At 41.2% G+C, this 13,793-nt stretch overlaps 1 protein-coding gene and 1 long non-coding RNA gene across 11 annotated transcripts in view; one reads left to right on the forward strand and one right to left on the reverse strand.

Annotated features, from left to right (window-relative positions):
- LOC307191150 overlaps positions 1-13,793 on the forward strand; it is a 42,226-nt gene that overhangs the window by 9,720 nt on the left and 18,713 nt on the right. The window lies entirely within an intron of this gene.
- The window catches only part of ELMO1 (engulfment and cell motility 1), a 777,407-nt gene that overhangs the window by 9,591 nt on the left and 754,023 nt on the right, over positions 1-13,793 (reverse strand). For all 10 annotated transcript variants that reach the window (XM_079930925.1, XM_079930920.1, XM_079930924.1 and 7 more), the window contains one exon: positions 4,381-4,458. In XM_079930925.1, the coding sequence (XP_079787051.1) occupies positions 4,381-4,458 (78 nt within the window). The remainder of the gene's footprint in view (positions 1-4,380; positions 4,459-13,793) is intronic.

Raw genomic sequence — 13,793 nt, forward strand, 5'->3', positions numbered from 1 at the left:
GCTCTAGATTCCCCCCTCTCTTGCCCTCACTGGGTCAAGCTGCAATTCCAGACCCTACTTAGCTTGTCCTTTGCACTGTGGTTACCTGGGCTATGTTCCAAAATACGATAGCAGATCTCAACGTAAAAGTACTACGAGATGGCAAGCACTACACAAATCTTAAGTCATAGTGAGGTGATAGACATCTACCACGACGCACATTCGAGGCACCGCTTTTTAAGCCAAGGAGGTATACCACGGGTGTATTACGAGGCCCGTGTCTGAGTAGCGCGGCCCTGAACTGTAGAGCTTTGGTTCTGCCTTGGCTACGGGATCTCAGCCAAAGCATTTAACCTATCTAAACATCAGTTGAGTGCTAAAGGATTTCTGGAAGTATTAGTGTCCTTAGATAGATTCCGAACACATCGAAACATTCGTTTCCTCATAAATAACGTTAATAAAAATAGATACCCAGGTCCTACCGTGCAGATCCTGATCTTATGGATCTTGGGTCAGGAAATTTTATTTGGAAAAGCTTCTAGCTAATTCTGATGTACCTCCAGATATGGGCACCACTGAACCCCATGCTCTTTAAGGCCCCTTTCAGCTCCGGCACTGTTTCACTGTAAATCCCTACGTGGGGGGATTACCGCTTTCTGTACACAGCTTTCCCAGTCCTGGCTAGCTTCCTAGTACAGATTAATTTAACCCACAGGAACACTTCTGTGGTGCTTTTCTTTCGAGAAGCAGCAAGTACAGAAAATTTTATTAAAAAATACATCAACCAATAAATAAGAACTCTGTAGTACTGAATCTGAGTTGGAAGTATCAATATGAACTTACAGTGTATTTTATCTTTAAAAAAACATAACTCCAAGCTCTGTCTACAAAAAACCTGAAAATAATGACCAACGCAGTAGTGACAGGCACACCTCATGTCCAGATTCTGGTCGCTAAATACCAAAAGGAGCCAAAGCGCCACAGAGAAAAGGTAGGACATGTACAAGACGAACCTGGAATATCCTGTCATGCCAGAACGCCTGAAAGCTGCCAAAGACATCTGTCCATAGAACTCAGAAGCTAACCAGAAGGTGTTCCTTCTTTCTCTAGATAATTTGGACACTGATAATGACAATAACTGCAACCTATTGATATACAAATACGTTAAATCCATAACTTCATAATGATACCCAAACACCAAAAATCCTTCACTGGCCTCCTTTGAAGATGCTCATGATTTTGAAAACTGGTCCAGAGAATCAAGCATTATCCTGCCTATCATATGTACACTGTTTAACCTCAGGGTAACCAAAGAGTTGATGAGGCCAGTTTGTCTTTATGTAACTACAATAGAATTGGAATATCAACCTTTTCCGAAGTCTAATAGATCCAAGGATCTAGGCGATAATCATCAACGGCTGCAAACATTTCCAAAAGAGAGACAACCAGACATCATGGAAGAATACAACACTACTGCTGCTTAAAGTAGAGCCTGAGTCTGATGAATCGTCTAACTATCGCTTAATAGGAAATACAGGATGCAGATAAACACGTGAAATGATAGAGCAGGTTATGGTAGGCAGAATAGTACCCTCCTTTGAAATAAGACCTATGTCCTAATCCCTGGAACCCGTGAGTATGTGAGGTTACATGGTGAAGGGAATTAAGACTGCTAACCATCTGATCTTAAAACAGGGATTTTTATCTGGGATTATCTAGGTGGGCCCAATGTAATCACAAAGGTCCTTAAAAGTGGAAGAGGGAAACAGAACAGGAGTGAGAGAGAGGGAGATTTGAGTATGGAAGAGGCGGTCAGAATGATGCGGTGTGAGGACTTAACCCGCCGTTACTGAGACAGATGGAGGTGAGGAAGGGGTGAGGAAATGGATTATCCCCTAGTCCAGAAAGGAGTTCAGCTCTGGCGATACCTTGAGTTTAGCCCAGAAAAACCTGCATCCGACTTCTGATCTCCAGAATTGTAAGATAATACATTTATGTTGCTTTAAGCCACTAAATTTGTGGTAATTTGTTACAGCAGCCAAGGAAACTAATACACAGAATTAAAATCAGCAAAATCTAGACTATTGACTATGCTACCAAACAGATGAGCTGGTTTTTTCAATGAATAAATTGCAAGGAAAAAAAACACATGCACATGTTCATGAGAGAAGGAGAGAGGAACCTGTAGATTCAAGGAAACTGAAGAAACACGTGAACCAATTGTTATGTATGGATCTTAATTGGATTCTGATCTGAACAAAGTATAAAAGAAAAAAAGAAAACCAGAAATGAGACAGTTGGAGAAATCTGAAAACGGACTGCAAATCGTGGTATTAAAACGTTATAAAATTGGGTGTGATCATGGTATGATAGTTATGTTTCCAAGTGGACTCTTTATTACTTAGAGATGCACATGGGAATATTTACAAATAAAATGATATGATATCTGGATGAGCTTCGAAAATAATCTGGGGTGTTGTGGCAGCTGGGTGTGAGTGAGGGTATAGGTGAAACCTAATTGGCCATGAGCTGATAATTGCTGAAGCTGGGGATGGGCACTGACAGGAAGTCATGGGTCCAGGTCCTGCTTTCCTCCTTCCAAGCTACACAGTGCAGGGGCCAAAGAGAAAGTGTTTCTGGAACAAGACCCCCATGGTTTAAATCCAAGCTCTATCACTTACTGCTTGTTTCGTCTTGGACAAGTTTCTTAACCTCTCTGTGCCTCATTTCCCTTTTTTATAAAATGGGAGTAAGGTTAGTTTGTTCCTTAAGAGTTACAGAATGAGGATTAAGAGAGGTGAAGCACATAAAGCACTGAATGGTCCCTGGTGCAGAGTATTCCGGTTATAATTACTATTATCAGTACTATTGTCGAGTTATTCAATTTTGGGAGGCCTCTCTCTCCCCCTTTGATAAACAAGGATATCTGTGACAGAACTTTCCATTTTATGGAGCGATTATGCAAATAAAATGAGGTAATAGATACGGAAGTGGTCTGAAGAATACTTTTAATTTACACAAGTGTATGGCATTTTTCTCCTCACTACGTCGGTAAAAAATGGCAGATATGAATAAAAATGTGGCAGTCCCAGAACATTTATCCTTATCTGGAATTAATGTATACTGGGAAAAACAGCGTTGTATAGATTTAAATAGCATCTGCAGCTCTACCATTTGAAGTAGTTTCCTATACATCCGTATATATCTTCAATACGGTGGCCTGTGTACAACCACAATTTTATTTAAAAAGAGAAATGGTAGGACAAAGTGTGTATTTTCAGGAAGATGAAGACAAAGTCATCCCCTTCTGTGAACGAAATGTCAAGTAACACAGAATTATATTTAAGTGCCGCTCTAAATGCAGGATTTGCATATAATCTTTCTTCTCTCGTTGGGATGTACGATTTTATTCAAAAGCTTCAAACCAGTGAAAACCAAATACAGAATAACTTCTAAATGAGCTAAGTCTCCCAGGGGAAATGGGGAACAAAATTCAAATTCTATTAAAATGTTCCTTCCTTTCTAAAAGCTTTCTATGTAACCACATGCACAACAAAAATTTGAATGGTATCATCTAAAAATAAGAGTTTCAAGCATGATGTTGGGTTCTAGTTTACAAGAGAAAAAGTTAAATCAACCAGAGCTGCTACTTCATCTTACAAATGCATTTTCCTGGATTTATGCTAAATATGTTAAATATAGCTGACAGCATGATTCAAGAAGAGAAACAAATTATACATATAACAAGATGTCAAAAGGAATAAAAGCATCTCAAAAATAAAATTCCAACAGCAGAGACAGCCCTAAATCTCTTAAAATAACTTACAGAAACATGGTAAAAAACCTACTTCATCAAATGTTTTAAAGAATAGAAATAAGTTTATCATGGGAAAATTCTGGCCCAAAGCTAAATATTCAAGGAAAACCAAAGCTATAAGCCAGGGCTGATACTTCCTCTGGGTTAACGATTATGCCCTTACTGAGTATGAAGCATGTGTACATTCTTCTTCTTTACCATAAACTCTTTATTTTTTAAGTTTTTGTTTATTTATTTATTTTTTGGCCACGCCACGTGGCATGTGGGATCTTAGTTCCCCAACCAGGGATCGAACCCACGCCCACTGCAGTGGAAGCACGGAGTCTTCACCACTGGACTGCCAGGGAAGTCCTTACCATAAACTCCTGATCAAGCTAAGAAGAAGTTGAATCCGTTACAACCTGCAGTTTTTCGAGAGGTTTCCGTTCTATTCCAAGTCAACAAGATGTACCTTCGTTCATGATTTTTCTCAGGTAGACATTTTTAAAAAATGAAATTTCTTTCTTCCCAATATTTTTTACCTGCTTGTTTTTCTTGAGAAAATATGACGTTCTCTCATAAATTAACCCCACTGAGACCCTTACCTCATGCTTGTCAGGAGCTATGAAGTTCAGCTGGCAGTTTGAGTCATACAGGATCGAGAAAGCGAGTTCAAGCACCTCCTAAGAGAGATTAGAGAAAACACCACATTGAGGAAAGTTGACACATTTGTTCTGTAGTCACAAATGGCTGCAGATTGAACATGGAATAGTGCCTACAGTGTGTCCAGGCAAGAGGAGCAGCCGTGAGGCTGACGGGAGGAAGGAGCATGTTTTTCAAGGTTCACAGCACATTTCCTTCTCTCTGTTCAGGGGGAGTCTGCGTGAACCATCTCATTTAATTCTCAAGACAGCGCATGGAGCAAATGTTATCATTCCCCTTTTGTGCAAAGGAGCTCAGAGAGGTTAAGTGAGTTGTCCAAGGCCACATATCCCCAAAGCTGTGCTACTCTCCTATCTTCAGCATCTCCCTCCCAGGGAGACCATGAAAAACAGTAAACTCCTTCCCAATCAGCAGCATTATGGGCTGCTCTATCTTCTATCATTTCCAAACAGACAGGTGTCCATAGGCGTATAAACTTGCTAAAACATGAAAGCTACGTAGGAGGTAATGAGGCTTCTGGATGAACCCATTATCTGTAGGTAACACGTCTGCCCTTTGACCTCTGAACTACTGTAGAGCAAAGGCTACACAAAATCTAGTTTTATCCTATAGTGGCTGCAGGGTATAAAGGAGAACATGGGCCCAAGTGGCAGAATAGCTGGGGTTCATTCATTGGTGAGTGTTCGTTCGAATGTCTGGGTTCATTCATAATACAGACTATGAGACAGACCCCCAGGACCAAGGACTAAGTGACATTGTCATTTCATTGTAGCTGAATGACCTTGGCTGAGACACTCAGTGTCATGCCTAATATGTATGTTAATATATGCTTCTCAAATTGTATGTACTGTGCAATATTGGATACTATGATTTTTCTATTGGACTGACAGCAGGGTACAACCTATGGAAGATGAGAGTCATCGCACATCTCAACACCCTAACAACTCCTAATTTGGAGGGAAGGGCCAAATGAGTCCACCTCGGTGCTCTGCATCACTGTAACACACGTGCTAACCTTCCTTCTCTGTGTCTATTAGGCACCACTGATGACTGCCCCTTTCCCTTGTGCTATGATCTGGGAACTGGGCTCTCAGTAACTACCCACAGGTGTTCTTTCTTGGGGAGGTAGATCTCTCCACATCATTCTCTACCTCAACATTTGTCAGAGGATTTGCCTTTGGCCAGTAAGTCACAGCAAGAATGCCCCCAGAAAGAAGGCAGCAGGCAGAAAGATGAGGTCAATGCCTTCAGATTTCAGATGAGAAAGAATTCTTCCAAGTGAACTCCAAAGGCCCAGCATTAGCTGGATGCCTCTCCTGACACAGCAAACCATCAGGCTATTTGTGGCTCTCATGGATTTTATCTGTGTCTGGCTCACCTCTAGCTGTCCCATCATTAAGGGAAAACAGCTCTTGTTCTGAGCCCAGACCTACCAGTGTCTCATACTCTTAGGGCATCCTCGCCCTACCAGAAATAGAAACAAATGAAGGAAAGAATGCTGAGTCATAGAATGGGATCTGTTCTGCAAAACTACGCCCCTCTGCATTTTTCATTTTTTTAAAAATTTATTTTTGGTTGTGTTGGGTCTTCGTTGCTGCGCGTGGGCTTTCTCTAGTTGCGGCGAGCCGGGGCTACTCTTCGTTGCGGTGTGCGGCTTCTCATTGCAGTGGCTTCTCTTGTTGCGGAGCACAGGCTCTAGGCACGTGGGCTTCACTAGTTGTGGCACACAGGCTCAGTAGTTGCGGCTTGTGGGCTCTAGAGCATAGGCTCAGGAGTGTGGCGCAGGGGCTTAGTTGCTCCGCGGCATGTGGGATCTTCCCAGACCAGGGATCGAACCCGTGTCCCCTGCTTTGGCAGGCGGATTCTTAACCCCTGCACTACCAGGGAAGTTCCTGTATTTTTCATTTTTTTCTTCCTTAGGGTTCCATTCAAGCCTGCCCAGTTAAGATCAATAATATTAAAAAAGAGTTCGCCAAAACAAACAAACAAAAACAATTTTCACATAAGTTTGGCATCTCTTTTGGGTCTTTTAGTTTATAGTGAAAATGGTCATGGGCCCTAGTAGTGGTACCATAATTGGTGTCATCCTTTTAAAAAAGTCAGTAAAGCAATCCATATCAAGAACGAGGGGTCCCACTCCCGGGGTTATTCCTAAAGAAAATTCAAAAGGAAGCAAAAGCTGTATATATCATTACCTGTAAGAACATAATATGAGAAACTAAATAAATGTCCTCCCTTCCTTGGGTAAACCATCAAAAAAATCACAAATTAGCAACCCAGAGAAATACATGCAGTCAGGCGTTCAGTATAATTATGAAAATCTGATCTTAAGTGAAAAAAAGCAAGAGAAATGAACACTATATACATACAAATCTCAATTATGAACAATGTCTTCCTGTGGTTGGAAACTGGAAGCAAACTGTGAAATGAAAATAATTATGTTAAGGTGCTAGGATCACAGGTGATTATTTTCTTTTAAAAAACTGAAAACATTTTTTCAACAAAATGTTAAGCTCTAATCTCATAAATTCATAAAGATTGTTCTTAGATGAGAAACACTGATATAGATGATGATTTCTTTACTAATCTTAGTGTCATTCATTAGGAAGAGTCTTTGACTCATACTTGAGAGACTGGAGAGAAAGGAGAGGACAGGCTTTGCTTTTGGACACCCAGTCAGTACATTACAGCAGCACCACGTGACCTTCGGAGGTCAACAGGAAAACATGAATCTGACAATGGATTTCCGGCTGACGTTGGACCATGACTGCCACTTTGCTTAGGGCAGGCGCATGGCTAACCCATCCCCTTGCTTACGACAGCAGGTGTGAGCATCACCAGAGCCCAGACGTGGCCTCTTGACTAGGTGCTGAAGTCACTTGAGACCAGAGTGTCAGCGTGGTTGTCCTTTGTGACACTTTCTCTTCTGCAGGGCAGGGAGGGAGCAGGAAGAAAAAGGAGGGGGCCTCAAACTTTGGGTTTTGCCCTTCTAAGGCATTTACCAGTGAAGATGTGAATGAGCGGAGCTGTCATGACCTAGATTTCTGATAAACATAGGGAGGAAATAGGAAATTCGTGAGAATATCATTCCCCACTTTAATTTCACCAAAGCTGCCTGGGAGGGGTTGGAGGAATTACTTCTCTGACCCGCATGCCTGCGTTAAAGGCTGCTATCACTTATAATGAGTTTTACTGACGTCCCTGGCCGGCTGTCATTGAGGCATCAGCAGAGGTCAGCTCTCCAGCCCTTTGAGCAAGCAGACCGAGGAGCTGGGAGCGGTGGCCTCTCAGGCTAACACTCCGGAAGCTGCCACCTGTCCAAACTGTCTGTGAGGGAGCGAGATGCCAGGAGATGGTGGAGTAAGCAGTCACGGATCTGGGGCAGTGTCCCCCTCAGGGGCTCCCTGTCACACACCACAACACTTTCTTAGACATCTGATGCTCTGGGGCTTTGCTACTCACTACTTAAGGTCTTTTATTCCCTCTGGATTTAAGTCAGTGGAAAATCATGTCCAGGAGCAGCTTATTTCCATCCTCTGTTCCACTAATGCACATCTCCCACCTCACCATGTGGAGGAAGGCCTGGGATAAGTGAGTTCTGGGGTTAGAGGATACGGGAGGAACTGATCCTATGGTCTCTGACCCCATATTCAACCCTCTAGCCCTGGGACTAGAGACAAGGCATGTGGGGTCAGGGGATGCTCAGAGAAATTCAGGGCATGATGGTGCCTTGGTTTGGGGATTGCCATCTTCCAGGGGTCAGATGATGGGTTGACTGAATACGAGAGTAGAGTTTTAGACAACATATTTTCGGTGTATAGCATTGGCCGCCATTCCTTACGTTGCTTTGGGTGACTTGCCTCATTTGGCCATCTCGCCTGGCATTCACTTTAATTATGTTGGCTCTCCACCATCTATCTACGTTATCTTGAGGTCAAAGAATTTTGATTAAAGGTGCAGGATATAACTTGGCATGTGTGTGTGCTAAATATAAGCAGAGAACTAGACATCATAGCTATGAAGCATTGTTGCTCACCTGTATATCCATGAGTTTGAGTTTACATTTTAGAAGGCAAACTCAGTCATTCATATCGTGAATAATAAGATAGGATCTTGCCTTCCATAAGCAGCTATAATGTTCTGGTCCCCAGCTATCTTAGCATGATCAGCCAATAGTTCTCTAACCCATTTTCTTCTCTCTGTCCCCACCAATCCTGTACTCTGAATTGAATGTTTCTCCATCAGAGGATGCACTTTTACATGTCAAAAGGCCCCACGTGCCTTTTCACATATTGTTTCCTCCTCCTAGAAAGTCTTCCCCTCACTTCTCCTTTTCAAAAGCCAGCTCAGACATCATTTCCTCCACAAGCTTTCTCAAGTCTCCCAGGCTCTCCTGGTATTTAAATTTACTGGGGCAGAGGCAACATTGGATTGTCATTTCACGTTGATACTTAAGTCTTATATCTGTTAGACACCCAAGGACAGGCGCCAGGTCGTATACCGAATCTTTGGATTCCCAGCACCCAGCACAGGCCTGGTATAAAGAAGATACTCTATACATTATGAGTATGAATGGTGAACGAAGTAAATCTGAATAAAAGGCTTTTTGGTTACGACCAGGCTTTTCAAGCTGAGGCTAGAACCTCAGCTTCTAGTATAATCTGCTTCTTATTTCAGGTACATGAAATCATACTGGAAAAATAAAAGCTGGGCTCTGGACATGGTGAGATTCAAGCTTCTTTCATGTCAAATATATTCCTATCCCTTTCACTGAGATCTGGTCACATCTTCCCTCTGGGGATTACATGTTAACTGTTTAACTCTTAAGGCCCAAATCAGTGGGATAAGTACCAGGAATGCCCACTTTCAAAGATACGGCGACAAATCAACTTTATTTTATGAACCACAGAGTTTAAATTTAGAATCCTTAATCCTCGAAAGTCAAATTCTTCCAATTGAATTTGCATTCACCCATGATAATTCTTTTCAAGTGTTAGACATTTCCTAAGTGTTAGACATTTCCTAATCTCTCTGTGAAGAAGCCAACACTTCTTGTGTCCACAGAAATTTGTCTGTTGCACCAAGCTCTTTTAAATACATTGGACTCTAAGCTCCAGGAGGACAGGGCCATGTCTGCCTGTTCGTCACTCTGTGCCCAGGGTCTATCCTATCTCAGGTGCTCTAATGCGCACTGAGAATGACTCTATGAGCAAGCCTTAGACCATGACTGGCATGCCAGATGTTGAATGAGTGAGAAGTACTATCAGTTACCAACATCTTGCTATTAACAAGTGTCTGCCTTAAAGATGCTAATGTCCCAGTTTGCCCTGTTCAGTAATTAAGCTAATGGAAAGTCCTGTGGCACAAAATGTCAGAACCTACTCTCTAGCTGGAAAAGCTGAAGAGCCAGCAACACGCCTTGGGTGCTGCCCACTGCCGAGCACTGACAGACCTCCTGTGGACAGATTTTGGCCAACTCTCCTTTTAAGCTGCAGGTCTCCCCTCTCCTGTCCAGAAGTCCCAGACGTAGGGAGGAGCAGGCCTCTGGAGCACTGGGGAAGGGGTGTGGGTGTGGATGGATTGAGGAAATAAATTATTAGAACTGTGGGTTTCCTTTCTGCCTTTTGACGTTTTACCTGATGAACCAGATGTATGAATGCTATTAACATTACAAGACAAACAATTTTCATATGCATACAAATGAAAGAGCCAGGCTGGTAGAGATACTGTTTCTCTCAGCCCTCAAGGCAGCCTAGAAAAGCTGGGAGTGGCTGGAATATCTCTGTCAGTGAATCCCAGGAAGTAGCCTCCATTTGAAGTCTTATTTATGTGTTTATAGCAGTGTGCCCCATTATCCATCCATCCATCCATCTGTCCACCCACCTGTCCAATTTTCTATGTGTCATTTACAAGGTTTTTTTTAAAGTTTGGAAATGTCATTTACTCAGTTTGTTTTGTTGATCTCCTCTAAGGGGAGAGGAATCTCCTACAAGAAGGCCAAAACTACCCACACATATCCTAGGCTCAAATGAGAACATCATCTCTACACCTGTTTTGATATTGGTAACTTGTATCTTCTTTCATTTTCTCTTGGTTAGTCAGGCTAGAAATTTATCAATTTTATTTATGTTTTCCAAGGACCAAGTTTTTTTTTTTTTTTTTGTGGTACGCAGGCCTCTCACTGTTGTGGCCTCTCCCGCTGTGGAGCACAGGCTCCGGACGCGCAGGCTGAGCGGCCATGGCTCATGGGACCAGCCGCTCTGCGGCATGTGGGATCTTCCCGGACCGGGGCACGAACCCGTGTCCCCTGCATCGGCAGGTGGACTCTCACCCACTGCGCCACCAGGGAAGCCCAAGGACCAAGTTTTGATTTTGTTGATTTTCTCTACTGTTTTCTTATTTTCAATTTCATTCATCTCTAATATTTACTATTTCTTTTCTTCTGCTTGCTTTAGGCTTAAATTGGTCTTTTTTCTCTAGTTTCCTAAGGTGGAAACTTTATTGATTTTAGATCCTTCCTCTTTTCTAATATATGCATTTAATGGTATAAATTTCCCTCTATGCACGGCTTTCACTAAAACCCATACATTTTGATAAGTTATATTTTCATTCTACTTAGTTTAAAACATTTTGTAATTTCTCTTTAGACTTCTTTAAACTATGGGTTATTTGATAGTGTGTTTTCAATTTCCAAACATTCGGGGGATTTTCTATCTATCTTTCTGTTGTTTATTACTAGTCTAATTCCATTGTGAAGTAAAACATACTTTGTGTGATTGCTCTTCTTTTAAATTTGTTAAGATGTATTTTATGGCCCAGAATGTGGTCTATCCTGGTGAATGCTTCTTGTAAGGTTGAGAAAAATGTGTATTCTGTTGTTGGGTGGATTTGTTAATTGGACGTAGTTGACTGATGGTGCTGTTCAAGTAATCAATATCCTTATTGATTTTCTTTCCACTTGATGTATCAATTACTGACAGAAGGGTACCAAAATCTCCAGGATAATAATGGGTTTGTGAATGTCTCCTTTCAGTTCTCTCAGTATGTCTCACGTATTTTGATATCTTTGTCCATCCCCTTACTTTCACCTATCTTAGTCTTTATCTTTAAGTGGGTTTCTTGTAGAAAACCATATAGTTGGTCTTGCTTTTTATCCACTCGGACAATGTCTGTCTTTTAATCAGTGTATTTAGACCATCGACATTTAAAATGACTATTGATATAGTTAGATTATATCTGCCATGTTTGTAACTCTTTTCATGTGTTGTATTTGTTCTTTATTTTTAATTTTCTCCCTTTTTTTGTCTTCTGTTTTGAGTATCCCAACTCCTCCCTCCTATCCCTTATGACTTTGCTGTCATTCATTTCACTGATCCATATGCTATAATCATCTAACACATTTTACTATTATTATTTTAAGCAAAGAATTATCTTTTTGATGAATTAATAAGAAAAAAATATATTTTTATTTTACCTTCATTTATTCCTTCTCTGACACTCTTCCATTCTTTATGTAGATTCAAGTTTCTAACCTATATAATTTTCCTTCTGGCTGAAGAATTTCTTGCAGAGTAGGTCTGCTGGCAATGAATCTCCTTGGCTTTGGTTATCTTAGAAAGTGTTTCCCCTTCACTTTGGAAAGATAATTTCACTGGATATGGAATTTTAAGTTGTTGTTTTTTTTTAACACTAAATATTTCACTCTACTTTCTTCTTGCTTGCATGGTTTCTGATGAGAAATCTGCTTTAATTTTAATATTTGTTCTTCTACCAGTAAGGTGTTTTTCCTCCTCTGGTTTAAGATTTTCTCTTTGTCTTTGGTTTTCTTCAGTTGGAATATGATATGCCTAGGGGTGTGTGTGTGTGTGTGTGTGTGTGTGTGTGTGTGTGTGTGTCTGTGTGTGTGTGTGTGTGTTGGTATTTATCCTGCTTGGTATCTTATAAGCTTCCTGGATCTGTGGTTGGATATCTATCTTTAATTTTGGAAAGTTCTTGGCCATTATTGATTCAATATTTCTTCAGTTCTATTCTCTTTCTTTTGGTATTTTAATTATACATATATTATACTTTTTGCAATTGTCTGTCAGTTCTCTGATGTTCTAATTTTTTTCCTTTTGGCATTTCAGTTTAGGAAGTTTCTACTGACTCATTTTCAAGCTCACTAATCCTTTCCTCAGCCATGTCAAGTCTACTGAAGAGCCCATTAAAAGCATATTTTATTTCACTTCTGTTACAGTACTTTTTATTTATACCCTTTCCTTTTGATTCAGTTCTAGAGTTTCCGCATCTCTGCTTATATTATCCATCTATTCTTTCATGTTGTTTACTTTTTCCATTAGAGCCTCTAATCCTTTTAATCACAGTTATTTTAAATTCTCTGTCTGATAATCCCAGCATTTGTGTCCTACTGCAGTCTGGTTCTGATGATTGCTTTGTTTTTCCAGGCTGTTTTTTAATTGCTTTTTGGCATGCTTGTAACTTTTTGTTGAAATCCAGACATGCTGTATCAGGTAATAGGAAGGGAGATACACAGACCTTTAGAGTGATGATTTATGTTAATCTAGCAAGGGATTGGGATATGTTAAATGTTTGCTATACTGTAAGTGCCAGAGGCTTCAAATTCATCTAGTGTCCCTGTTTTTGTCTACCCTACTGACTTTGAGCTTCCCTAAATACTCCTCCTCAGAGAGAGGTTGTATCTTGCAGAACTTTCAGGTATAATCCAGTGTTACTATTTTGGAATCTAGTGGTATAGTGGTAGGATATGGGTGAGGGATAGCACTCCATAACTTTCCAATTAAATCTCCATCTTTTGGGGGTCCTATGTCTTGTGGCTGTCACCTTCTCAAGTGTATCTCCAGTAGTATAGCTTTCCCAGTAGCATAGCTACAGAGTTTCCTACTGATTTCCTTGAGGTTCTGACTGCTGTTGATTATATCTCCCCCAACCCCAACCCTGTGGTTGAGATAAGAAGTCTAAAAAGGAATGCAATGGGAGAAATTCCTTTCCCCTAGCTGGGATAAAGGTTTGGAGAACAGGGCTTCGTTATGGAGAAGGCTCTGTCATATTCCATGATTCTCACCTCTCTCTCCTCCCAGAGCCATGATGGAGGTGGGCAGTGGGGGATGGGGGACTCTCCATAAGATCTTCACTGAGAGAATCTGCTAGGTTTACTGGAAATAAAGCCCATGAAAGTATGCCCCCACAAGACTGCAACCCCCAAGAGTTTCTCACTCTCATACTAGCAGTCATCAGAATTGCCAGCTAAATGATCTTACAGCTTACGGCTCCAGTAGATTCTGCTTCAGGTGAGCAGATCTGGCTGTGACTCTCTGGATGTACCTGACTCTGCAGA

This window comes from Stenella coeruleoalba, assembly GCF_951394435.1.
Source record: "Stenella coeruleoalba genome assembly, chromosome: 9".
Classification (NCBI taxonomy): Eukaryota; Metazoa; Chordata; class Mammalia; order Artiodactyla; family Delphinidae; genus Stenella; species Stenella coeruleoalba.